The sequence below is a fragment of the Xiphias gladius genome, chromosome 17 (assembly GCF_016859285.1).
Source record: "Xiphias gladius isolate SHS-SW01 ecotype Sanya breed wild chromosome 17, ASM1685928v1, whole genome shotgun sequence".
NCBI classification, from domain to species: Eukaryota; Metazoa; Chordata; class Actinopteri; order Istiophoriformes; family Xiphiidae; genus Xiphias; species Xiphias gladius.
Genome location: NC_053416.1, coordinates 10,860,163 through 10,887,375, shown reverse-complemented (window position 1 = coordinate 10,887,375; position 27,213 = coordinate 10,860,163). Strand labels below are relative to the sequence as shown.

The window sequence follows — 27,213 nt, the reverse complement described above, 5'->3', positions numbered from 1 at the left end:
GAACAGTTGGTTATGCACATTTAAACATCTGTCTGAAACTGAAAATCCATTAGTAATGTTTCTATTTGTGTTCGTCTGCTCCTTTTCCTGTTCTCCGCTGCAACAAGCAGCACGGAGCATTAAAACTTCATTAAAAGTTACTGTGAGGCACCCCAGCAAGGACCCCTAGGAGATGCTTGGTAAACACACACAGATGCATGCATGCACCTCCTAACCAGAGTGCTGTAGGCAATGGAAAATATGCAAAACTACAGGTAACATCAAGACCTTGAGGAGAGGCTTAGGGGAACAGTAAATGTTTGGACACACAGCTAAAAAAAAAATAAAAATAAAAATAAAATAAAATCAACAACTCTGCATGTACAGTGTATTTGCAAGACCACACACTGAGGATTTTCACATTGCTGATCACTAGTAAGACGCCAAAAACCACAGACGGCTGAAAAACATCAATATGCAGTTGACATAATGACCATGTCAACACATCATGGATTCCTTGTCAGTCTGGTGCTTGGCATTGAGCCCAGGCAAAGCCACAGTCACTGGCGTAGAGATTATGCAAAGCCAAAGAGGGCAGGATCAGAATGAAATACTGTCTGATTTACATAATCAGATAAGCGCAAGTGCTATCTGGCCTCTACATTATGCATTTGCAGATTTGGCAGAGAGACGATTTTTAAAACAGTAAAAACAGATTGTCTCTCTCTTCTTGACTTAGGATTTTATAGTATTAAATGAATGTTACTTTTATTTAACAGGGCTTTGACTGTTAATAGAAAAGAGCTACTATGACCCAGTTGTGTTTGTTTGTGTGTGTGTTTTTATTGTTAAACAGTCATTTAATTTTGTGTTGCAGATGTTAACTGCTGAAAATGAGGTGTGCCTTTTTAGCTCAAGAGGTGCGTTATAATAAATCAAATTGTCCCATAGGTGACTTTCATTTTCAGTCATGTGCACGAGAAATGATTTTCAAACTGCTCAAACATCAAAACAAAGTTGTCCTGACCTGATGGTATTTCCATCCCAGAGGGAAACAGATGGAAATAACTCTCAGGTACGAAAATGCAACCAGCACTCACTATGGAAATCCCATTTCCTCTGCGTAACGAGCAAATCGCCCCTTAAGTGCATCCTTTCCCCTTCCATTCTGGAAGGAAGAATGCTCTCCTCCCCAGCAAAGGGAACTTTACATAATAGGGAAAAAGTCAGACTTAAATATATAATGTATAATGTTTTTCTGCTGATTTTAATTGCGCTAATTGCAAAGCTAGACTGGTAGGCCACTGCTTTCATTACTGTCTATTATTTTAACTTTTCAGAAAGAAAGGAAAGTGAGGGCTACTGAACGTTTTACACTTTCATGCCTTTGTAATGTTAGAGTGCCTCTTCTAATGGCCTTCTCTAATTTGTTCATTTTAAAGCAACTCAAGCAAATCACTGCCTACAAATCAACATTCAGAAAATAAATCTCTGCTGGTTCCCATTTTCACTCAGCAAAACTGAAATGGTCAAAATCGGGGGAAACGGTTTTGTTGTAACAAGGTTTTCCATAATTTGCTTTTGTTTAGTCAATTTGTGACCATTTTGATTACATAGCAAGCCTAACAGCAAGCTGTATTTTATCCTCTTAGACAAGAAATAAACAGTTGTACTCGCTTAACTCTTAGTTGACTTCACTCTTCAGTTTTTAATTTTTAAACAAACTTTGGAAGCAAATCTGTGGTTACAAGACAAAGCAACAACTGTTTCTGTTAATGGAGAGAAAAAAAGGAACTGTCTACAAAGATCAAGTTGGATACTTTAAACTCTTTTCATCAGAGGCACTGACTACGGAAGATGAACACACCATACTTTCACAGAAAACCGTGGAGAACTCAATGGAGTGATAAAGTTCTTACAAAAGATCTCTGTAAATGAACTCTTTCAGTTTTACAGATAATCAATCTGTGGTGCTCGGTGCATTTTTAGGGCTTAGTTTGTGATGAAGTGTCGTTAAGTGTTGTCAAAAAAATGCCTGTAGATGACCATGAGATAGCTGACTCTGTGTTGTTCTTCTGCTGATTATTTTCTTGATTAATTGCTAATTTTGCCAATGAAATGGTTAAAAAATAAGCCAAAAAAATGACATTCACAATTTCTCAGAGGCCATGATAATGTCTTCAATCTGCTTGTTTTGTCCAACTGACAGACCAAAACCTTAATATTCAACTTACTGTCATGTATTTTACTGAAAAAGAGCAAATTGTGACATTTGAGAGGTTGGAACTAAGAAAATATGTAGCATCTTTGCATGAAAAATTACTGAAATGATTAATTGATTATCAGTATGGCTGCTGATTAATCTTCTGTCAATCGACTAATCAATGCAGCTCTAGCTGTTTGCTTTGTTATGTAACTCAAGTACCGAAATGTTTTTAATGAATGTTTGAACCTTCATTTGCGTTAAAGTGGTACAATGAAAAGTCTAGTTACTGTCATGCCACATAGTAAAAGGGTTTCCAAACTTATGTGAGATAGAAAACAGACTACCTCACACTGCAAAAGGTTTCACCAGTATTACATAGTCAATACAGTTGAAAGGTGATTTTGAGATTTGTTTTAATCCCATAATAATTGCAGTCCCTGAAATTTGACAAAAAACACTGCTGTGATTTTTCAAAGCAAAGTGTGTTCCATTACCTGTACTGAGCAGTAACAGGACCTTCATGCACAGATACTCGTCATAGGACACTTGCAGTCTGACAAACTCATTACAGATCTTCAGCATTTGCTCGCACTGGTCGGTCATGAAGGGCAGCTTCATACGCTCTCTGAAAGGAGGGCAAGGAAAGGGACCGGAGAAAGTAGAGACAAGGGGAAAGAGATGGGAGAAATGTAGAACAGGTAGAGACAGATGGGGAAGACACAGAGGAAAACAGAGGGAAGGAGACATACAGATTAGATTTAAAGCTCTTTCACTCATCCTGTTATTCAATTCTCAATAAAAAGCCGCAGCAGGGAAGCAGTTCAGCCCTGCAGGAGAAAACAGGACTGTGAAATCGGTCCTGATGGATTTTCACACCTCACTTCCACTAACACACAGCCCACATTACTTTCTACCTCTAAAATCAATAATGCACATTCTCCAGATTCGTAGCCCTGGGGTTAGAGCTGTCTATTCATTCTGACCAACTACAGTGCTACTGGCAATGACTTCTTCACCTTTCATATCTATTTTTAGCCCTCTCTGAGTTGGAGTGTCGTTTGTGAATGACTCTTCACAGCTCAGGTCTCTCTTTTCTACGAATTTCCAATAAAGAGGATGAGCTGTTTGCGGGGTGTCAGCAGCAAGGGTTCAGTGTGTTTGTTGCACCCTTGTCAGGATGAAGTAAACAACATTTACACTTTGGGCCAAAGAGCACTGCACTTCAGTCAACTTCCAAATGGTCACATCAGACTCAGTGTTTATATAAGAACAAGAGCCATGACCAGAACCCCCACCAAGTGCTTAGCAAACTGAGGAGATCTCTTATGTTTCAGTGGCAAAATATATTGAAAATTATCTTTTGAACGCTTGGTAAGAGTCCAAATATTGTCTACTTTTTCTTTGATTAAATATTTCTTGATTTAAATCCTGATTTTGCTACTTCTACAGTAGCTAATATAGTAGTTCTTGTACAGCTATTTTGCATTTAGCAAAATTAAACCCTAAGGCATTTGAGAAGTTTGGCTTATTTTGTTAACCAGAAAAAAGGGCTTTTTGTGGAAGCGTATTTAACATTACTCAAAGTGAGGTATAGAAAAATGTATCATTTTTCTTGGAAATGGTACTGAAACTCAGGTATCATATTGGTAAATGGTAAATGGACTGCAATTATATAGCGCGTACGCATTCATACATCGCATTCACACACACGCACTCACACATACTGATGGCACAGCCATAAGGGGCAATTTGGGGGTTCAGTATCTTGCCCCAGGACACTTCGATATGGGGACTGTAAGAGCCAGGGATCGATCCACCGACTTTCTGGTTAGTGGACAACTCGTTCCAGCTCCTGGGCCACAGCCGCCCCAATCGATATCATCGACGTCAAAAATTTTGAAATGATACACAAGTCTACATTGTAGTTATGCAGTAGTTGTAGCTGTTGAATGCTCAGATGCTCATTTATCTGAAATACAAGCACCAAACTTCAACACCGTTACTCTGACATGTTTTAGCTTTTCAGAAAGGGCTACAACAGAAGCTGGCAGAACAGAGGCTAGCTACTAGTGGGAGCAGGACTTCTCTCTATTACCAATTATGAAAAGAAAAGAAAAGAAAGAAAGTCCTTATGTGGGAAATAATTAGCAAAAGCCCACTAAAGTGTGTGGAGGTTTGAAGGATTAAGACTGAAGATAATGGATGAGATGGCACCATGTTGTTTTACCTCCCCCAAGTATTTAAAATCTGAGCTTCCAAAGCTAAAAACGGCTCTACGGGAACAGACAAACTAAGGGGGAGATTAGCCTCTATTCTGTTTCCTCTAGGGACAACAAAGACTGTGGTAAGCACAGATACATCTAAGCACAATCAATTTCTGCAGCCAGTGACTGTTTCAGTAATGAGGTCTTGTAATTAACATACTGTAGTCGTACCTGAGCCGTCTCTCTGTGACTTCAATTTAGCACAGAAGGTTATTTACTGTAGGGTTCAGTATGTAGTTGATGTACCCTCTTCTGTCTGCATGAGGAATGCAGACAGCTTTCCCGATTGTGCCTACAAAACGTGAGGTTCTTCCCTTTCAATATTAATTTCAATAAATCAACACCAATACTCTTATAATTATTTAAAAAAAATTTCAGTTCACCCCTGCAACAGAAACCAGCAGTTCCCTTCGCATCTGGCATTGAGCACCCGTGTGCAACTGCTACACTTTGAGCGGGCTGATATACTGATTTAATATCAAAAACTAAACTCTCTCTAAACTAAAATAAGAATTTCATCATATGGGATTTTGGTAAGGTTTTTTATGATATTCGGATTTATGATCTTCAAGGCTGTATCACAGTAAACTGATGTGAGCAGAGACTAGTTTAGCTGAATGAAATTAACATTTAATTAGTTTTTGTCATTTGTCGTAGTTCAACATTTTAGGATGTCATTTTTGCATTTTTGTTTGTGTATGGATCAAACATACGAGATACAAATGTGTCCTTTGAGGTCTGGAGGTGCTGGCAGGCAGATTTTTTTTAAACCTTAGGACATAGGCAGGCTAGCTCTTGTCCCGTTTCCAGTTTTTAGCTAGCCTAATTGCCTCCTGGCTCCAGCTCCGTACACAAAGCTCAGACAGGAGAGTGGTATCGTTCTTCACATCTAACCCTCTGCAAGAAAGCCAAAAATACGCATTTCAAAAAATGTCAAACATAGGTAGGTGGTTTAGTCCTAGGATTGTTTGAACAACCTTTTTGAGGTCATTTTTCACTTTGGTGGTACCCTTTTATAGGGTTAAATTCCCCTGTACCACAGTCTTTGTTTCAGGTAAGTCCAGCATTGACCTGGGACGGATGCAAACAGCCATATGCTTCCTTTGATAACCATGGGATCAGCAGCTGCTTCTTTTCAACTCTTTTAATATCTTGACACACAAACTGCCAAATTTCCAATATACAGCCTTGTGACCTTTCTTCTCCTCTAGCCAATCCGAGTCAAGAATAGATACACGGGTGAGCGCATAAGACGTGATGAAATGAGACTGATACCCTGAAATGAGCAAATGCATTACAAAACTGACTGACAAATGTTGTGCTGCAGAAAGGACTGCATTAAGATACAACAGCTGTCCATGGTACGTACTTGTTGATGACGAGATCGGGGGCAAAGCAGAGCATGCTACCGTTACACTGCTCATACGACCTCCAACCAAGACTGAAGGACATTAGAAAGAGCCAGGAGCACTGCAGCAATGTCATCTGATCATCCAGGTGCATGTTGCGGAAGCCTGGGAAGGTCAGATAAAACAGATTAAAAAGAAAACATAGACACAGGAAAAAGCCAGGAAGACAGAAAGAGAGGCGCAAACACATAATCACACTAAAAAGGGAAAATTAGATTTGAGCACTTAGTTGTTGGTCAACAGATTAGTAATAATACCATTATATTTTTCCATCTTAAGCTAAATGCTGTGGTAAGTGTCATTAGTTCATGCTATATATACTTGTCCTTGCACAAATGAACATTAAATAAAATATTCTTTCTGTATTTTTAAGACGCACAGCATAATATCTTCATATCTTGATTTCAGGATAATACAAAAACATTGAAGGGAAGAAAAAGTAACTGCTCAATACATCACTAAAACACAATTACAAAGCCATTTTATACAAAACAAAAAAGGACGATCTAGTTAAGTCGATGTTCAAACTGGATTTAAATTGCAGTTCAGTTGTTTCCACACTGTCAAAACTGTAAAAGTGGAACTGCACATGAAAAGTCCTTTCACATTACATTTGTTTTAAACCATGGCTGTTATGTAAGCGCCTGCCCCCAAAGAGCTTTTCCTCACTATCGTCTTGGCAGGCTGCCAGCTGTGGACAATGCACACACAACAAGACGGTAGCCAGATTTGTCCATCATCATACTGTCACACACATAGAAAAAAGCTAACATTTTGGTTTCCCTGAGAAATCTGATCTTAAAGCTTTGGTGTGACCAATACATAGATTAGAGTGAGAAGAGAAAATCTCCAAGGAAATACTTGGAGTGATTATCAAGTCATGTGCCTTCTTTCTCGTGATTAGAAACTAGCATGGATGGTTGAATTTCCAAACTCTTTGTGTTTCCATTTTTATTTTAGTGGAACGGAAATCAGGTAGCCTTTAAACCCAGCAATTACCTTTTTTTTTCGATGTGTAAAACATGGATTTATTTTACTTGGGAAAACAGTAAAATATAAATATATCCCTTTATGAATTGAATCCCAAAGCATTTATTTTGGAGTCATGACCTGATAGGAGCTCATGTTTAATCTAATACCAGTGATGATGTTGACGTGCTACTCTTCTGAAAGTCTCTCAGTAATGTGCCAACTGTTGGATGAAATCATTCTGAAATTGAAACAATAATTTCACACTCAAGTAAGCCAAGATGATGCTGACAGTGAATGTAGTGATTTTAATTTCTTTGAGATGAAAAGGGAAATTTCCACTTGCCATAGGAACATTTGATTAAAAGAGTTAATGACTTTAGCAGGTTGTAGGAACATCATCATGAACATTGTCTTTATGCACATTCAGAAAGACATTAACCTCGGTCGTGACATGATCAAAATCAAAGTACTTTGGAGAGGTTGGGTGCCTAAAATGAATTGTTCTTTCATAAGCCATGATTACTGTACTCTTCTGTCTGTAATTATGGACTCAGCCATTGAAGAGCTCACACATTTTATGACATGGTTACTGAACATCTGTTGTTCTTTGGCTCTATTGCCAAGAGGACTCCCTTGGAAAAAATACATGTTTGTTTCTATCTTTTTGTACAGTCTTTGTGGGAAAACATTGAGAACTTAAACAATGGCCACCACTGTATCAATTAAGATAACTAGAAAATTACACCAGATCCCAGAGGAATAAAAATTCAAATTCATAGTAGATGATCAGGATGTGCCCCAAAATTTAATGGGTTCTTCCCTGACCCGTGCCCCATACCTCCACCACGTTTGGGGCAAATCGGTTCAGTAGTTTTTGCATAATCCTGCTGACAAATAAACAAACAAACAAACCAACATACAGACACGGGTGATTACATAACCTCCTTGGCGGAGGTAATTAACTGCCTACCAGCCTAACCAGGATTCAATCAGCATAATGATGAACCTCAGCTACACAATGGCTCCTTCTTTGCTTCTCATTAACTGTTTGATTCCACTCGATCAGATAGAAGCCACAGCCTAAATCTGAAGAGCCATATCCAAGTTACTAATCTGATTAGAGTAATGTCTTATCAACTGTTCAAACCATTAGATGGAACGCTGTGACATTTAGAATTATGGTAAGTTCTCTTTCTTCACCTAATAATAATAATTAATAATTTGGATTATTTCGCAGGTTAACTCATGGCTATTTGTGTTCTTTACTTTTACGTAGGAATTATAACAGTGCTGAAAAGCAGATGCTTGGTTAACTGGAGGCCAATAGTGAAAGCTTTGCCATTGTGTTCTAATAATGCCAGTGACAGACTTTGCTTGAGCAGTGGTGTGCATCTGAACCAAACCAAAGGCAACACATGGTTAGGAGCTTTTTGTTACCTGGCAGCGACTTGGCCCACTTGACTGCAGAGATGACCTGCTGTCCCCCCAACCTGTTGAGAGTGGTCATGAGCCGTGAGGAGGTGTCAGGCAGTGTGCTGTCATAGCCCGAGTAGATGATCTCTGGCTCGATGGCCTTGAGCACAGACAGCATGGTGGGCACGAGTTGGGGCATGTACCTGGGGATGACTGAAACAGGCATGTTGCTGATGGGCTGTGATGATCCAGGGGTCCGGGGCGTTTTCTGCAGCTTCTTGTTTTTCCTTGCTGGGGGATGGTGTGGGACAGCGAAATGGAAAGGGAGGGAAGGACACATGAAACAGAGGGAAACCAGTAAGTAGTGACAATTGTTTTTTGTTTTTGTTTTTAACTTTTGAGACATTAGGAAGATGTTCCTGTTCTCATCATCTCATATATATGATTTCTGATTTTACAACACACGCATCCGAACAATAGAGAATAGGCAACAGAATAAATTAAAGATCAAAGCAGTGAACTATTTGTTACAGATTAATGGATTATACTTTAAAACACTGAGATTATGGTCATCAACAGAATGAATCTGATGGACAGTCGTGTTTTCTCCACAGAGGCCTGTATTGTGTAGTATAAATTTACAGACTGCCTAGAGAAAAAGGAGAAAGAGGCAAATTGATCTTCAACCTAGGAAGCTACATTTTCCACTTCATGAAAGGTTTCTTTATGATTGGCTCTTTGGTTCTTTGGGGTTTCATGCTAATACCAATACCATGTCAATAACATAGGACCATAGATATAATTTCCATGCCCATTTCCATTTTCAACCATGACTCAATTGAATTTACTTGGTTTAAATTTCATACAGAGTGAATCTAAAGGAGTACGCCGGTGATTGAAACAATTCTGTTAATTAGAAAGTAGTTGGATTAATTAATTAATTGAAAATTAACAAGATGAGCAGCAACAATAACAACAATAAAATGAACTGACTGTTATTAATTTGAACTTGAATTTGAAACCCATGAGTTCTGACAGACCAGTAAAAGGTCAGAAGAATGCATCATGCTGGTTTGTGCCCTGTAATAAGCCGCAAAGTCCTCAAGACCACTCCATTTCTCAGGGGGAACCATTTTTTCACGTTTGCACGCTTTGTAGTTTTTTCTTGAGTGCAAGAACAGCAATGGCAAATTGTTGTGTTTTTACTCACAATATGTAGCTCATCTGGGCATCATTTTGACGTTCTCGCCCCATAAATTGCAAAACATGTCAGGAGTTGAGAGGTTAGCATGAAAAAACATGTTTTTTCCTACTCTCTACCTTTTTTTTCCTTTCCTCTCCTGGTGTTTCTATGGCAACTAAGAGCCTTTCTGGTGGGAATTTGTCTGCTGATGCACTGACGCCCATCAAATCCCTCTCTCTGTCTTTCTGTCTCTCCATCCCCCGTGAAACTACCTTCACCTCTGTCTGACAAAAACAGCCCTGTTTACATGTAATCTCTCTCAACAATGATTTGTACAAACTACTGAAAAAACATGTCATGCCCTCGGGGAACATCAGCTGAAATAACACAAGAACGAAGTTCCAAGAACTTAAGCTTATACTTCACCTGTTGCTTTCCATTTCAATCTTCCTTAACCTTGACACACCTTAATTGTTGTATTGTGTCCTTAACATTTATCCCCTGAAGCAGCATCAGGTTAAAGCTCACCAGGTGATCCGAGACTGTGGTCTTGGACTTGAGAGCGGTTTATGCATTGATCGTTGTGTATGAGCAGACAGGGCTCTCTCTTTCTGCCTGGCCCGCATACCAGCTCACTTGTAAAGAAACATCAGATTCATAGACAACGGCACACATATGTTCCCAGATGAATGACTAACACCAGCCAATCCACACTGTAGCTGCAAAACATTCAAGAGGACTTAAATTTCAAGAACTGTCTGATTTTCGAGGTCCTTGTAAGGAAATCATTTTCAAAATTTCTGCTCTGTTGTTGGAATATCTGTGCTCACATTCAAGGCTTCCCTCGAGAAAACACATTTTCCAAAGATCTGTGGCATATTGCTGAGTCTTGGCACTATACTAGACTAGAGGCTATTTTTTCGCTTTCAGCATATTTTAAGGTCTTATTTTGTCTTTCTCGAATCCACAGACCTCAAAACCATCAAAACCCCAAATTCAAAAAAGATTTTCAAAGCCTGCACATGATCTGTTTTCCCCCCGTCGTAGTCACTGTCATTTGACAAACAAAGCACTGTATTTTAACCAAAAGTTGAAATCACAGATCTCAGGGATGTAATACCCTAACAATATTCCTGTGGGCACAGAAATATTACATAAGAGGAAAGAACAGAACAGACTGGCAGAGACCTTTCCAGATGAGAGAAAATTACAATAAAGTGAGTAAAAGGAGGAGATATGAGAGGCACTCAGCGATGTACATAGTGTGAATGTATACTATTGTCATTATCCACACTTTGATGCTGTATATTATATTTGAAGCAATGGTTATATAGTTAGTTATGTGCATGTTTTTTTCCTTTATCTCTGTTCATACACACTGGTATGTTCATTTCATACTGAGATGTCAAATTTTGTATAATGTCATGTTCCCATACCGCTCAATCTCACTGTTAAAATAATGAATACAAAATAAAATCTATTGTCTTTTTCCAGTTTGATCACACCAACAAAAACCTTTGGTGCACAAAAATACAACTTTCAGCAAAAATCATGACTTCAAAATACAGTATCTTTGATTTTGGATGATTTAAAAAAAAAAAAAAAAAACTCAACTTGCTATGATGTCTGTGAACTGATGGGGTGCATAACGTGACTGTTGCGAAAGTGATAAAAATAGATATAGATATATTATACAGTACCAAGATGTGTTATGGTCCTGTAATAGTGTCTTCCGTCTTCTGTCTTTCAAAACCAAAGCTATTGCCTTGATGAACCCCTGGAATAGACTGATATTTCCATAGTTGTGTTTCTACAATAACTCCTACAACACAATTTAGTATAACTTACTCATATTAAACACACAGACATGTATTTAAACATTGCAACGTTGTTTTATTATCCAAGTTATTGCTATTCTTATGATTATTTTATCAGACTATAATTTAAACAAGTGTGGGTGGGTGGGGCCGGGTTACACAGAAACCAGACAACCTGGAGATCATCTTGGAAAGAGTGGGTGGCGGTGCGATTGGCAAGGGGAAATTTCTTCAGTTTGCATTTGTGGTCAAGATAGCACAAGTAGATTCACTACAAATTAAAGACACAGTGAAAGTAAAATTTAAAAAAACATTTTCTAAGTTCTTCTCCCGTGTCCCTACCTTAACGGTTCTGTTATCCATTAGTATATGGGAGCCATGTCGAAAAATAATTATTCTTATAGCAAACCTCTCTTTTGTCTTCCTGCAAAACGTTAATCCTGACACTCTCGGGAGTGTATACATAAATTTATCCAGTCAAATGTAATTTGGGCTGACCAGCTAACACAGCCCGTCATATGAAACTCCACTTTTGGGAGGTCAGTTGGTGTGCTTTGATTGTAGCCTGGCCTTATTTAAAGATGGGTCAGCCTGTTTACCTTCCAAGTTCATTCCGGCTTGAAGACATTTCCTGAAGCGGCAGGCCGGACAGTTCTTCCTGCGGATCTTATCTATGATGCAGTCATTCCTCCCTGCACAGAGGTAGTTGTGTTGGCCTGTAAAGAGGAGAGGAAGAAGAAGAAGGGGGGAAAGGGACACATATTAACTAGCTAAGAAGGTTTGAGAAGGATTAGTCTGAGTATGTATTATGACCACACTAACCACCTGTTGATTCTACAGTAAGTAACAGTAAGCCTGTGGCATCCCCCTGGTGTTGACAGCTTCACTTCTTCAAGTCTGCACTTGGACCACATGGCACAATCCATGGCTGTGAACACAGCTCTTTTAGCCCAACAATTAGATGTGGTCCACATGGTCCACATTCCTATTGCGGTCCATGTACTACAATCTAAATGGTCCACATTTGACTAGAGAAAATGAACGCTTTCTTTTTCTTATAATAACTCTTTGGCTAGCTGAGTATCAATGCCCTACACAATTAGGATGTGGGTATATGAATCAGAGAAGAAACTGTGATTAGATTAATTTAATTTGAAAAAGAGGCAGCAATAGATGTTTCACCAGATGGAATAATTTACTGTATGTGTTGACGCCATCAAACATTTTTAGAACAAGCCCAACAATGCATTAGTCTGTCTCTCAATACTTTCCAACTTCCCTACCCTGTTTGTGCCTCACCGCCCCAAGCTCATTATTCCCTACTGAAGATGTAAATCTTTAAAATGGTAACTAATAAATTATTTCAGTGTTTAAAAAAGCTAAGAAATTTCTTAAAAATACTGAGAATTGTAATTTTCAACAAATGATACTCAAAAAATAGGGAAATTTTAAGCCACAGACTTGGTGCTCTGGTGAGTATTTACACTGCGGGACAGAGTATGTGGGCTCAACTAAAAATAAGCTACAATGGCTGTGTTCATAGTGAAAGAAGAAGATGTTAGTCAGTGCATCAGAGTGGTTCTTTCATGTGTTTTGAATAGATTCTGGACAACAATGGAACTCCATGGCACAGAGGAATAATCTATATCAAGCTTTGTCTACACAGACAATACCGTTTTAATTTTTGTTGGTTTTGGTATTTTCATGGGATTTGTTGACAATAACATTTAACCTCTAGATCTGCATGCATCACACAGCTGCAGCTTTCACACCACAAGATTATAATAGAATAATTTCACAGCTAATCACAATTTCTATCATACAGCTAATTCAAAAATAAATAAAACTCATTTAAGACACAACTATGGAAACAGATGAACATATAGCACGATCTTGTTTTCGCTGGGATCACTTTGTCTCACTGTACTGTATTCCAGGCTGTGTCAGTACAATGTGATATCACTGCTGGATGTAGCTGCAGGTGCAGCAGAGTGCTCTTGTGACCACACCCCTCGTGCGTACCTTAACACATGACACGCTTTTCCCCTTGTGAATGTATTTACCATCAGAGGCGGGAGCAGAGGCTCAGGTTGATGTGACATTATCTGTCTAGATGATCACAACAAGGATACAACAAACTAAAAACCACATCCATCTAAAATTATGGGCAGCTGTGATAAAGGTTCGATACTGTGAGGAGATCAGCCTCTATACCATGCACCTGCTTTCCTGTACTGCTCAGATGGATCCTTTGCTCCAGGCTGTTGTGCAAACCCGGATAAGAAGCGATCTCAGCAGCTGACAGCATTTGCCTTTGCAGCGAATGATGTTATTTTAGGAAGCATGAAAGTAAATTCTGCTGTTATTTGCTTATTGTTCCATTCGTATCTTAAAACAGATTTAAATTTGAGTCCCGGTGAGTCAGCTGGACAAACATAACATGCATAGCCCTTGTCATAAAGGGGAACATGCCTCAGAAGGGACTTTACACTCTTTCAAAAGAATATCCCCACATGATCATACACAATACAGTGTTTCCCCAACACACACATTATGACCGCTGCCAAAATTTCACGTGGTTCATTAATATTTACAGTGAAACATAAAACAGGGAAACTTTTGCTTTCTACACTGCGTGCACCTGACTGGGTCCAAGTATGAAACCCACATACAAACACACGCAACCACAGTGATGTCACCGCTCAGCTGTCGAACATAGGCCCGTTCGCGAATCCGTGTGCAGCAGCGGGAGAATTCACTCTGGATAAGCGGCCAACGGCAGCGAGGTAGACCTATCTACCCCTCCTAACGGGAAGTCTTTTACTTAGCTAACTTCTTCGGCGAAGGCAGTGGAAATATAACCTAAGTACCAGAATTGAGTTAAACAAAGTGAACATTTCCGAGTGTCCACGGCGAAATGATTGTAACAAGAGAGGGTAAATGGTTCACTGGTTAATCCTGTTAGGCTACACATTTGAGCAGCCTACTGAGTTACTTACGTCTGTAGAGACTGCTACCGAACCTTGCAAACATTGCACCTGCGTGAGGCTGGCACCTCATGCGATCAGGATATAATTAAAACTGTTTCAATTTGTTTGTGCAAGTTCACGCACACAAAATAAAAACTGTATTTTTGAGAAATTAAATATTAGAATTTTGAGTATAGGCTGATAATGTCAGCATTAACGCCCAAATGACTCCAAAGTGGTCTCATTTTTTGTACATCATTTGTGGACATTTTTGCAAGCAAAACAAACGTCTGTGCTTCATTATTTCTCAAGTTATCAGAATTTATGTATCTGATTTGTAATGCTCTTCTGAATCCGTTAAGCAAAATGTTTGTTTTGCTTGCACAAACAGTCACTACTTTGGAATCATTTGGACGTTAATGGGGTGCTGAGGCCTATGGTTAAGTTTAATTATCAAAAATTTGGTGAAGAATTTTATTTTGCCTACACAAACAAATAAAAATGGTTTTATTAATATCCTGATCATATGCAGTGCCTGCTACAGAGGTACAAAATGAGACTAAACTGGTGCAACTTTGTCCTGTACATTTATCTTGTTAGTTAAATTATATATGAATCTTCAGATGTGTCTGAAAGACTGGCTCATTAAGTTTATGTGATCTATTTCTATTATCTATCTATTTTTCTTCAATAAAAAATAGTGTAAGTAATTTTTTTTGTACTGAGGCATTTCATTCTTTGATATTTATTACTCAACTCCCTGGGCCTCCAGAGCCCTTCAAGTGTCAAAAGCTCCCGGTAAATTAAGAAACACAACAAGGTGAACATGAAAGACCCTGTCTGTAACGATTCTAAGGTCGTTTTAAGCTATTCCTCCACCGACACGCGCACAACACCCCTGCTGAAAAAGGAGAAACACTGCAATATCATAGTGTGCGCCGTGCAAGGCACCCCTACCTCACATTGGGGCTGCAGCAGCATACTTTATGGTCCCTTTTACATCATGTTGCAATGTCAGTTCAGCTGTAGTAGCCAGGGCCACAGTGCAGCAGTGTCTTGCTTTTGGCACATACAGTGTGACAGAGCCTGAGGAGTGTCACATGAATCTCATCTTTCTAGCCTCAACACACTCTTTCATTCAATGGACAAAATAATTAGGGGGATGTCCCATAACATCATGCAAAGCATCCATGGTCATATTCTAGGTTTCACGATAACGGAAGTTCTACGAAATCCAACTGTCATGATTAACTGCAATCAGAACTGATGTGCAAGATGAGTCACTAACCCAGCAAAGAAAAAACCAAAGGCAGTGATTTAGAAAGCCTTGTCACTAAATGTTATCTGCCAGTTAAAAGTATTCGCCCTTTTCATAACCTTCAGTAATCAGTCACTTTTAACAGGAAGTCAGCTGAATTCGGGGGGTGTAGTCAAAGATATCACATTCTAGGAGATTTCCATGTAATTGAAACACGATTTTACTTGCACGGAAATCAAAACCGCTCTTATGTCAAACCATCCATGGGTCTAACGGTTAGCTTTATACTGTTGTCATGGCCTGTGTTAACATAGTATTATCACCTACTGGATTCGTAAAAAGCTTACTTAGTACCAGGTCTCCCAGAGAAATGCAGGGCACACTCAAGCTGCTGTACAATTTGCAAAAGTGGAGGAGAAGAGATGTTTTCCCAGACTTCTAGTCACTCACTGGTTACCCAACTGACAGGTGGTCTGTGCTGCATCTCACCTATGGTTGAACTATTTTCTACTTTTTCAGCAAGCAAGCTCTGCGACAGAAAACCACAACCATATTGCAGCACTCCCCCAGGTGTTGCTTTCTTCCACTGAAAAAATGTGAAGTTCAAAGGCATGTCTTATTAAAAGAGCATATGCCCCTTCTGGATGAATGGACGACTAAATTATAACATTCTCCCCCATCACCAATTACTGTAGATATGTAGAGATAAAGGTGGGAGGCCTGCTCATTAGTCACTCCTGGTATAATGGCGTTACTCATTATAGAGCAGATCTACACAGCTATCGCTCTGTGAGGAGTGGCAAAAGCAGAGGATACAATAAACAACTGCATGGAGGCCCTGTAATGTGCTGTCTTTTCATGTATTCTTGGGACTCGGCAATATATTCTAAATTGAGGCAGAGATCATCACACTGGATGACACAATAAATACTTCACTTGTTCTGCCTATGCCACTCTCCAGCAACCCCAAATTCATTGCTACAGACACACCGAGACGTTTCTGCACGACTGCAAGAAACATCACTAGCTAAAAAAAGACCTTATACAAAGTCGGCTCTGCCCTGAAAAAAATGCCCTTTGGGACCATAAACATTGTTGCTCATCTTTGAAATATCATGTGTTTAATGCAGCTTTTTGAACTAAAGGGCATTCAATAATACTGCTGGCGCCATATAATAGCATGTCGTAATAATACTGCAGGGTGTGTATTTTGTATTTTTTTTTTCCTGTATTACTACATCCTAGAAGTGCACAGAGATAATAGCGGCATATTGTGCTAAAATATTAAAATGATATTTAAAATGACATCTAAGATTCTCACCTAAGTTTAAACATAGACAGCAAACAGTAGTTTCGTAAACAACTGAGTGAATCACTGCAGTGTAGAGCATAGGTAGCCACAAACAATGCCATCCCAAGAAGAATGACAGTGAGTGGCTGTGTGAGTGACTGACTGAGAAGCCAGTTGAGTTGAGTGTTTGTTGATGACAGCTAGGACACTGTGTGTGTGTGTGTGTGTGTGTATCATCACAATCTGATAAAAAAACGGGTAAACAGTGGCTAAAAAGAATATACATTTTTGCCCTGAGACTAATTACTATTGGTGAGCATGCTGAGGAAGTACTTTAACAACTTTGAAGGTGTAGGAAAAGGGTGAAAGACCGGACAGAAGACCAACATGCGCTTCACTGTTTATCAGACATGGTTTTGTGGTCCCTTCACCAAATGACTGTGTGTATCTCTGCGCAGAGGTCATGGCTCCAAACAGTTTCAGAATGAAAGGCCTGCCATAAACCCCAGGTTTGCGTTTCTCATGAGAGGTGCAGGCCTTGATTCAGTCCCATGCAATTTAAGTACCTGCACAGAAGTGTTAAGATAATACCTTTTTAAGTCTGTATTTTTGTCTGAGCATTGACTTGCAACCACTGCTCATATTTGACAGGCTGTCCATGCGTTGCGTAATGTCGGCTTTCAGACCTCTGTAACCTCAGTAACAGAGTCAGTTGATATTTAATTTCCTTTTATCATGCAGTGCTTTTGCATTATTCTGCCCTCCGCCCGTATGCTCACAAGCGAGTGAATGCTGGACCTAATACAGCAGTCTAATAACATGTACAATGAGTACCTGCAAATAATGAATCTGGGACATCAAGCAAATGATTAGCTCAGCTTAATGTTGCTTCAGAAGAGCAGCTCCCTGTGTTGACGGTAGCTGAAGCTAAATAAATTCTGCAATCAAGGTGAGCAAACAGGTGTCTCTATATGTACTGTGCTTCACCAAAATGGTGTAACACTAAATTAGGTTAACACTGACATTCATAGTATGGAATAATTTAACAAAGCAGTGTTGTTAGTTACTTAATTTCCAATTCAAATATATAATAATTATGCTAATATTTATGTTATTGGCAAAGGCAGTGTTTCTCTAGACATTTGTCAAAATCACAGAGAATCTCCTTTGAAATTCAAGAATAATCACACTCCACATAGACTGGAGATTAATCTGCAGGGCTGGCAGTGTGATGACAAGATGGCAGCCTGGGAGCTGCCAGTTGCAGCCATAACTGATATCACAGGAAGTCATTGCAAACAACGGCGTAAACAGCCATCTGTGGCGTCAAAAGTGCCAGCTGATTCCCACTGATATCCTCTCTCCCGTTTCCTGCCCTGATCCGTTAACAAGGAGCTGGCAGCACCCATCAGCACTGGTTGGTGAAGCCTCTGGCTGGGTTTGTAGCTAACACTATTATGTTGGGCTACGACAGTACAGGGGTTAGCACTATCAACTCAAAGCAAGGAGGTCGAGAGTTTGAAAACTCCCCAGGGCCTTTCAATTCAGCAATAAATATTACTTACTTAATGTGATTGGCTGCCATCTAAAAAGTAAGCAATTACCTGTATATGTGAAGCTATAACCAGCAAAATTCTTCATATTTTTGCTTAATAATTAACTTAAAAAAATGAATTGAAATCTGATAAAATGTGAAAATCACTGGCATTTTTAATCAATCTACACGTAAAAGTAATTATAAACTAAAAAAAATTCCTGTCTGTTGATGTGTTCCTTAGGGATCTCATTTATATAAAAACTTGCAGGGACAACTCATTCAAATATTTCAAAAATGAAAAAAAAGAAAAAAAAAAGAGGCTCTATCATTTTTTCACACAATCACAAAAAACATATCTGCTCTGCAATTTTGGAATTTATTTTAGTCTAAAAGTTAGTGCCATAAAACCTCTGCTTCAACACCTTACTAAAGTCTAAAATCCTGGAGGAAGTACTTTGTGCCACTGTCTGTGAAACACAAAGCCCCAGAATAATGTTGACATGAAAGAAAAATACTGCACTGCACTTCTTTGGGGGGGTAGATTGTTGCAAATCGAGCTGTGGAAAGGGACGTTTAACTGTAAAAACTGTTAATTAGTCTCCAAGTGCAGATTTACAGATGATGTAGGGCTAATTAATATATGTTTTCTTTTTTATTTCAAATAGGTCTTAGAAATACCCAAAACAAACAGTCCTCTTAAAGGTTACTGTTCTTGTCAGTGTGCAGAATCGGAGAAAGTGAATACACTGACGTTGCTGTATTCACTTGACCACAAAACCTGATATTTATGATGTTAGACTCAAGTGAGCTCACTTAAGAGAGCTTTGTTATTTAAGGCTGTTGAAGGGGCGTCCATTGAGAAATGAAATGTGATGCTCCTGAACTGAAATGTTCAGTAATGTGTATCAGATATACAGTCCCAAGGGTTTATTATTCCACATTAAAAGCCAATAGCCACACGTTTTGTGTTTCTTTCTAGTTATTACATTTTCTGAAGTTCAGCAACAACTGAAGCCCATCTTGAAACCTATGGACCGAACATTATGCTCTGGATGTGTACTGTGTATTAAAGCTACAACATGCAAGTTGTGGAAATCAATCCAGCAAGAAGCATGAGACTTAAGAGCAAACTACTCCACTCCTCCCTCCCCTCCCACTCCGTGCTCTGTTATGCTCCGCCCAGCACTCGTCTCCAACCTCGTGTTCACTCTGTCATCTAACGGAGGAATCAGGAGCCTGCTTGAGTCTGGGTTACAGAAGCCTTTGACAGCACTTTTCCATATTAAGATATGTTTTGGAGCACGAGTCAACTAAAAAAATACTACAAAAAAAAAGTTACATACAGTAGCTTTAAGTGATGCTTGATCAAATTCTCAGACGTTTTGAGCTAAATAAACCATTTGAAAACCAAGAAAGATTATCTGAAAAATGCATAGTCATGAAGCTGAAAACAGGGCTGCTGCTTTTAGCTTGTAAAATGTTTACATTTGGGAGAAACAAGACGTGGCGTTATGTTACTTGAGGCTACAATTGGTATTTGAAGTTAAAATAAATGGATGTCAGTTGATCAGTCCAGCAGGCTCATTTTCAAAGTATTGCTAATAAACATGATATTAAGGAAAACACAGTACCCTTACGATGCGTGATATGGTGGACTTTATGAAAATTCTTGGCTTAGCATGTCTGTGACTGCTTCAACAGAAACCAGGACATGGCCTACTCTACAAGTATCACCAGAAACAGTGAAACACACCAAGCAAATAAAACACATGAACAACACAAGAAAAAAAAAAAAAAACTGGTGGGGCGATTTCTGACATCAGATCTCAGGAGATTAATGTGAGTAAAGTGCAAAAGAATACGCCTGCTTAGTGAGAGGGTGTGATTGCAATTATTGGCTCTACCAACTGCCAGGATGATGAGGCGGGGCATTCCAAGCAGAAATTGAAGAGCAAAAAAAAAAATCACTCACAGGCAATTTACGCTGATCAGAACATTGGCATGCATTAACAGATAGTTGGCAGGATATACATGTGTCTAGGCAGAATGGGCATATTTTAGTGCTGAAGGAATACAGGGACATGGGGAAATCAGAGGTGATAGTTTTACCATCATCATCATCATCATCATCATCATCATTATTACAATTATGATTATTGTGATTATTACTGTTATTGAAAGTGCATTTATTTACCATCTGTGTTTTGTCGTGCTCTCCATCCTTCACCATAGAGACAACGACCGGAGAATGGAGACGGTGGGAGAAAAACAAAAATAACAGATCTCAGTGCTACTGTAGGCAGCTCTTTTCAAAATAAAATGTACACTTTGTTTGAGTGCTTGGAAATTAAGCCAGAACCACAGATTAAAAAGCTGATATGCTAGATAACAATTAGCAGTCATACAACTCTAGAAATTAACTGTAGCAGCTCATTTCAAGTGTTTATACTTAAATTTTACAGTTTCTATGTCATTGTTTTTACATATATTTTCTAAAGAAATAGTAGCCTCAAATAAATGTTTTATTGTAGAGAGGAAACTTAAAATCCTCAAAGTTTACATCATTAACCACAAGCCACGTTTTAGTCCTGAACTGTTGCAGAAGTTAAACAATCCATGTTCAAACCATCACCTTCCATTCAGAGTAATGATTTCCCTGCAGTAAGTTTGGTCACTAACTGTATTATTTCACGAGCGATGTTAGTTACAGATACTGAGGAAACAGACAGAAATGGTGAATGTAGGAACTGAATGAAAGAAAAAGGACAAGGCTGTAAGTCTCCGAACTGGGACATGAAAAAAAGAGTCAGTGGGGGTGATTTCTGTGCATTTAGTACCACTGCTGGGTCAATACTTCACCTAGGCATTACCGGTGCATTGTTGATGAATGTACAGTGGGGTCCAAAAGTCTGAGACTACTTCCCCATTCACTTGAGAATATGAAAGTAGTCTCAGACTTTTGGACACCCCTGTATATGCAATAATCCATAAGAGAGAGAAGCAGAAGGCGATGGAATGCAGTCAGAAAGCCTTTAATACAAATTACTTTCTGTCTGACGCATTCCTGCCCCTCCCATCGCAAGACTTTGTCAAGGCAGTTAGTTTCAAGACAAACATCTTGACACACAAACTTCTTGCCTGAGACAAGAACTGAACACTGTATTACAAAGTATGAAAGGTTTGTGGAGTAAAGCAGGGGAACGGCTGTGTTACAAGCGTAATGTAATTCTTGTGCTCTAGAAAGCAGTACAATGTTAAATGGAAGGGTATCATGGTAGTGATATTTTTGGAGTAAGCTTTTTCCCCTGAAATTTTCCTTATCAATCAAAATTACTTGTAAGTCATCTCTGCTTTGATACAGGACAAACAGGACAGGCAAGAGAAGAGGAGATGGTGACATGCAAGGTCAGGACTAAGATCCAAACCCACGACAATACAACTACATGATGTGTGTCTACTGAAGCTCAACAAAAACCCTTCTATTCCACTCCGACCTTGGATTATGAGACATAATTTAATTTCCTGCTGCCTACGAAAAGAGAAAAAGCAGAGATGTTTTATTCTCGTGCAACCGCTTCAAGACCTGACCTTATGTAATTCATATGAATGAGAATCTTTGGGACAAAAATGTAATGGATGTTAACCATTGCTATTTGGTGCCCATGTACAAGGTTGCAGACGCTTAATATAGAATATTTGTCCGTGAAAATGCAAATCAGATTATAACCTAATGTAAACGTGGCCACAATTCATAGGTTCAAAAGGAAAAAGGTTTAAAAGAAAACACATTTTTTGTTTGCATGCTTTTTAAACTTTATCCTCACAAAGATGTAAATATCTGTCATCAAAGCGTGTCATGTCCGAGTGAATGAGTGAGTGATTGAGGGAGTGGATGCAGATAAGTGAAACCAACCTTCCACCGCCCTCTTGAAGAAGACTTTGCAGCTGCCACAGGTTACAACGCCGTAGTGGCATCCTGAGGCCTCATCCGAACACACCAAACAGATCTTATGGGTCTGCCCACTGGGTTTGGATTGGCCTGGCAATGCAGAACTGCTGGTCTCTCCTGTTCTGGGAGATGAGCTGGAATGCGTACAGAGAGAGAGAGAGAGAGAGAGAGAGGAGAGAGAAAATATGTGAAGACGGGTGATCTCACTGTAAATATGAAGATGTTTGTGACAAAGTCAAGGCAAGGTGCAGAGGGTTCATTCATGGGTACAGTAAGCCACAGGTGGCATGTTGTATGATGTTAGGAGACATGTAAACCATTTGGACACAAGCAGTCGTTTAAAGAAAATATGTAAACTGAAAACTGACAAACATTCTGGTTGTGCTGCTGCTTCTCTGATTGGTTTTTTTCGTTGATTTTTTTCGTCAAAGCTTGATGTATAAGCAAAGAGAGAGTCGATGTGAAAACAGGGACTTCCGGGTTCTGTTCCAAGAAGTAAGAAAACATTCAAAATCTCACTGACAATTGTAAGTAGGCTAATAACTAAAAATCCAGCCCTGGAACAGAGCCTTTCTGAACAGCATGCGTGTGTGGCTGCTTCATATGTTTAGATTAAAAAGTAGTTTTTTTGAAAAACGAAATACTGTCATTGTATATTCAATATTTATGTTTTAGAGGCCATTTATGCAAACCCTTTCCCATATATTGGGTAAAGTAATTGTTAAAATTACAAAAGGTTTCACCTTCTTATAGCAACTGCTGTAGTGGATACCAGTTTGACTTAGAATATGGACAGTAACCCCCAGGAACACGCTTCATTTTTTCAGACCCATGAAGGAAATGCTGAATGAGAGATTATATTTAATTACTTAGGCTGGCGGAACAGAGGCTAGCCCGGATGTGACGTCATGACTTCAGCTCCCACTAAGCTGAGCCCAGTGAATCACCACCACCGGTGACAGCACCTCTGTGCCGTAACTGAGCTCTAAATCTCTCCCTCCAAGCTTCCAATTTCTTGCAATGCAAATTAAAGCCTTGTTTAAACCTCATGAGAAACTCGCACGCACACGCAGGGCTGTTATTATCCCCGACTGTCTGTAATTAGGCCTAAATTAACTGACACACCTGAACTCAAGTGTGAAGCTTAACTGTGCACCAACACCAATTTGTCAGGTGTATAGCGGGCACAGTGCCAACATGTTGACTGAGAGTATGTTATCTTATAGGGGCCTGCTGTGGCCAAACAGACTTCAGATTAGTGTTAGACTAACACTGCCGTGTATTCCATGACAGGAATTTGAAAGCATTAGAAGGGCTTACATTTTTTCTCACTTGTTTGTTTTAGCAGCACACTAGTTGGAATGTATATGGGTATTATGTAACAGAGTTGGCTTGCTCATCTTGAGAATGATTTTGTATTCAGGACTATGGAAATCTTAGCCCTGGTACTGATGCTGTATTCAACTAATGCTCCAAGGGTTCTTTCTACCTATTTTTTTTCCATGACTTCCAAGCTACAGAGCCATGTTTGCAAGACAGGCGCAGAGTATGAAGAGAGTATATAAATGAAACGCGTTAGTGTCCATCACACAGACCAGAAACCACCCCCACCCGTCTCCTCAAACAAGCACAACCCAACTTCACAGTGGCCGGTGCGTCATGGTCATTGGAAAGACAACACTTGCTCATGTAAACTGGACTGCCACCACGGGGAGTAGATGTGGTGGATCTTAGAAGACATCCAGCTAATAAGTTTAGCCATAAGCCTAACCGAGAACTAGCCAAGATCATTCCCAACACATGCAGACAGGTTTGGCAGTCGTCTGAAAAAAATACACAATCACACTGTTTTGCAGATGGCATAAACACAGTGGGAAGGGAAAGCAGAGAGCCTGTTCCCAGATCCTGGAAGAGAGAGTGTGACGCTGACAGTGATGACATTATCTGTACCAAATGTGCAACACATAAGGTCTAACTGAAACTAGACATATTTTCCAATTTGCAGTCAAAAATCAAATCATGTTTTATCAATTATTGTTAATTTATGTTTTTTTCAGAAAACAAATGTACAGCATGGCACTGCGGTGACAAATAAGAGGACTAGGTTTGTGAACCCAAATAGAAATGTGGCCAATAATACACCAGGGCAAAAGGCTTTTTCAAACATAAAATAGATAACTCAACCTCAGACCTAGAAGGTTGAATGACTAGCACCTAAATTACTAAGTCCAGCACATTCTGTAACTTGACCAACCCATACCCTCTAACTGTTGTTAACCCCCTGCTAGAGGTGCAGTAATCCACGTCAACAAATATATGACTTAAATTTGACACCAAAATCTGATATACAAACCGAAATATGTACTCAACAGTCATTTTCACCTGGCTGTGCAACTAATCCTGTACATAATGCATTGTAGTCTATATGATGCATCGCTATAGACTACAATATGCAATAGAGAGTTATTTATAAGGTTTCCAGTAATAATTGCAGGATTTCCCACAGTGATCATTGCATGACAATGGTATGAACTAATCCAGCCCAACCTAACCATGAAATCTACACATCGTGATTAGACATTATGTACAACACTGGCTCCCAGCAAACTTTGGCAGATGCTCTCCAATACATACCAGCCTACGTACCAGGTATTTATAGAAACTGTCCTCTTCTAACCTCCGTTTTGAGGAGTATGGAGTTCGGTTATTTGCTCCTCTACCTGGCTCTCTCACTACTTGTCAACTTAAAGCAGCTATGGCTAGATTTGAGTGAAGATGCTGTGAACACTAATTATCGGGCAGTGCTTGATCTGTGATGGCTCTCTCAGGACTCCTCACACAATGGAAAAAAAAGACAGTGAAGTGGAGGATCACAACCAAGAGGAGCAAATGTAGGCATTTACACGGTATTTGCTTAAAAAATGTTGCACAATGTTACACAATTCTATTCTAATTCTGTTGGAGCATGACTTAAAATGCTGGTAATGTGCAATGACTGGAGGGCCCAGTCCTGCTCTAACTCACATGCTCCTCCTAGTGTGGCTCTGAGCCATGCAGCGGAGATTCAAGCCTCATTAGGAGTGCCTCCATACTGGACTACTGCGCAATAAACGTGCACTTACTCAGTCACTCACACACACACATGGTGAAAATTACCTGTGTGTGCTGATGACCGGGACACAAATGCACACGGCGGACAGTGATTAACACAAACAGAGAAAGTCTGGTACACATATGCATAAAGGGGCAACATAGTAGTCTGGCAAACACACCCACACACACACATTCACCAATACTCTCCGGGGGCGACCTAAAGCAAAAGATATGAATAAACACAAATAAAGCAGGCTTTAGTTCACTGCCCTTTACTGCTGTAACTTCACCCACGTCGCCCTTAGCGTGTGTTAACACATTTACGCTGTATGTGTGTTTATTCCTGCACAGAATTAGTCGTGCCAGTCAAGCCCCTCATCTTAAAAGGGCCTTTGTGATAAAAAATCTGAGCAGGCTCGACAGTGTTAATGCTCGGAGAGCCATGCTCCGAGTCACTTCCCTCACTACTTTACTTCTGCCCACAAATATGTTTTTTTGTGTGTGTGAACACATGCTAACAATATGTGTGATAATTAAGAGGCTGGTCAGAAATATTGGAGGGCCTTGGCAACAAGACTCAAAAATAAAAGCAATAATTAAATGAAATCCTGCTGCAACTGACAGTATGTGCCAGCAGTTCTTTGTTAAGAATGCACAATCCTCTCTATCTCTACACAAACCGTATATTTCTGCAGAGTGTACAGTGTACAAAAAGAAAACTTTTTTGTTGCTCAGTTTTGAATGAAACAGTGGTTCCATTGTGTATTTTATTCTGTTGTTGATAAGTAATACAATAATCTCCACATTGATTTTGAAAAAAATACATGAAAATGCCAGCTGTTACTTTAAATAATGTCAGAATAAAATCAAACCAGAACATATACTATATAAATTATAAATATATGCGTTATGACCTTTCATAATGTCTCAAAATTACATGAGGAGGCGTTGGAAAAGACAGATCAGCACTAATGACACTCTACGACAAAGAGTCATAGAAGGAGGACTGTCTGAACTGAGCTGACCTGCTATGTCACTGGGGAACTGTATACCAGTGACTGCAGTGGGAACCGATGCAAGCATAATTTTTCCATTAAGATCAAAGCTTTTTCAAGCTAATGTGTGGGAGCAGAAAGTATGAGATGGGCAGTGGGAGAGAGAAGTTTTTTTTTTTTTTTCAGTTGAGAGATGCAGAGTATGAGAAAACTCCCAGTGCTGAGCCTTGACAGATACAGAAACTGGCTAAGTTGGCCAAACACGTTATGGTAGACATTTGAGAAAACAGTATGCAATGTAAGCATTAGTGTTGTTTCATACTCATTTTTAGCGATAAATTACGTATCACCATTCAGTGAAAAGTCTGTGGCTGTTCCCTTTGATCAAATAAACATATACATTTCTACAGGAACTATGTCTAAACAATTGGATAATGTTAAAAATACTTTGCCTTTCTTAATTTAGGGCTGCAACACTTTTGATGACTAACACAGCTGTTGTTTGGATGCAAAATTTATTGTTTCTGGTTATAATTTTCATTTCCAGAAAGCACTGAGAAAGCCTGATTGGGTAGAAATTGAAATTGAGATTTCACTGTATATTCCAAGCACATGTACTGTATCTTCGCTGAAGTGCATGCATGTAGGTTTCTGCAAAATATCTATTTCCATCTTTTTTATTATGGCATCCTTGGCGCATTTGAATCCATAATGAATGCTCTGCCTACTCTAGTGGTAGTGAGTGTGTTCTCTGAAAGGCTGCCCATTAGTGGACAGGGCTTTTTACTGGCACTGATCTACCAACCTGATTCAAAATCAATTCAGCTCGATTCACTTTGATTCTCGATGAGTCAGTTACCTCAGGAAAATACCAATGT

General features: G+C 39.4%; 1 protein-coding gene across 4 annotated transcripts in view; it reads right to left on the bottom strand.

The window, feature by feature from the left end:
* Positions 1-27,213, bottom strand: part of LOC120802160 (glucocorticoid receptor-like) — a 69,001-nt gene that overhangs the window by 2,864 nt on the left and 38,924 nt on the right. For 2 of the 4 annotated variants that reach the window (XM_040149680.1, XM_040149681.1), the window contains exons 3-8: positions 22,212-22,381; positions 20,493-20,519; positions 11,843-11,959; positions 8,268-8,534; positions 5,819-5,963; positions 2,680-2,810 (exon numbers count right to left, since the gene is read on the bottom strand). In XM_040149680.1, the coding sequence (XP_040005614.1) occupies positions 2,680-2,810; positions 5,819-5,963; positions 8,268-8,534; positions 11,843-11,959; positions 20,493-20,519; positions 22,212-22,381 (857 nt within the window). The remainder of the gene's footprint in view (positions 1-2,679; positions 2,811-5,818; positions 5,964-8,267; positions 8,535-11,842; positions 11,960-20,492; positions 20,520-22,211; positions 22,382-27,213) is intronic. The other 2 variants (XM_040149683.1, XM_040149682.1) reach the window with 2 other exon arrangements.